This window comes from Nannospalax galili, unplaced genomic scaffold (assembly GCF_000622305.1).
Source record: "Nannospalax galili isolate Female #2095 unplaced genomic scaffold, S.galili_v1.0 scaffold5176, whole genome shotgun sequence".
NCBI lineage: Eukaryota > Metazoa > Chordata > Mammalia > Rodentia > Spalacidae > Nannospalax > Nannospalax galili.
The window spans coordinates 4,151-5,341 of NW_008337667.1; the positions used below are offsets into that span (position 1 = coordinate 4,151).

Genomic DNA, 1,191 nt, shown 5'->3' on the forward strand with positions numbered 1-1,191 from the left:
TGTTAAATCTAATTACTTTGTGTGTAAAGATCCAAGTCTTTTAATAAATCAGAAGAGTAATTGTACCTCTGTGCTTTCTAGATTGAATACAAAGAGCAAATTTTGGGATACAGAACAGCCTCCGTGATTCATACTAACAGATCCTTCTAGTGATTGTCCAAATGCAGGTTTATCTGCAAAAGCCTCATAGCACTCACACGCTCCAACAGCTGCAACTGGGAAAACCCAGCCTCACACTTCTGCTTCTCTGTGAGGTTTATGTTATTAACTGTATCACTGTGGGAGGAGAGGTATCATACTGCTGACAATAATATGCTGCAACGTCTTCCATCAACAGGCTACTGATGGTGAGAGTGAAATCTGTACCAGATCCACTGCCACTGAACCTTGATGGGATCCCCGTTTCCAGCTTGGATGCATAGTAGATCAGGAGTTTAGGAGCATCCCCTGGTTTCTGCTGATACCAAGCTAACCAACTACCAATGTTCTGACTGGCCTTGCAATTGATGGTGACACTATCTCCCACAGATGCAGACACCACGGATGGAGACTGAGTAATTTGTATATCACATCTAATACCTGAGTTTGGAGAAAATAAAACAAATATGCAGTATTAATCATGTTGCAAACAACTTCTTTGAAAATCCTCAGAGCACTAACCGTACCTGGTCTTTAAAATTAAATTTAGAAACCTCCTTACCTGAAAACCAGAACAACAGTCCAAGGATTTGAGCAGGACACCTCATTGTGATGCTGTGACTTGACTGTGAATGACAGCTTCACAGGGTGTGACCAACCTATTTAGACTCCCTGGAGCAGTGGCTGTGACTGGGCACATGCAAATTAGCAGGGTCTAGAAAAGACTGTACACAGCTGCAGCAGTTGTCCAGCTAATCCAACAGTTTCAGCATAAGCACAGGGGTCACCAGGCATGAAAATAAGAAAACCATAGATTTACCTGCACATAATATGTTCTTCTTTGTGGGCCCAGATAAACATCTGTGTAGGATCCATTGGTAATATGTTACTTTTATCACTTCCTGTATATATGTTCCTGTTCATTTCCATCAAGGACAGTAAATGTCTTATGAAACAGTCCCAGAACTTTAAACAAGTCTTATGTGTTCCTTTTACTGGTGTCTATGGGTATTATGATCACTGTGTATGTACCTTTCCCGCTAGGCCAAAAAT

The 1,191-nt window shown here is 41.3% G+C and overlaps 1 gene segment (V, D, J or C); it reads right to left on the minus strand.

Moving 5' to 3' along the window:
- Window positions 1-256: 256 nt before the first annotated feature.
- Window positions 257-974, minus strand: LOC103733808. The segment is given in 2 exon segments: window positions 257-579; window positions 701-974. Coding segments are annotated over 2 exon segments (369 nt in total).
- Window positions 975-1,191: the final 217 nt, after the last annotated feature.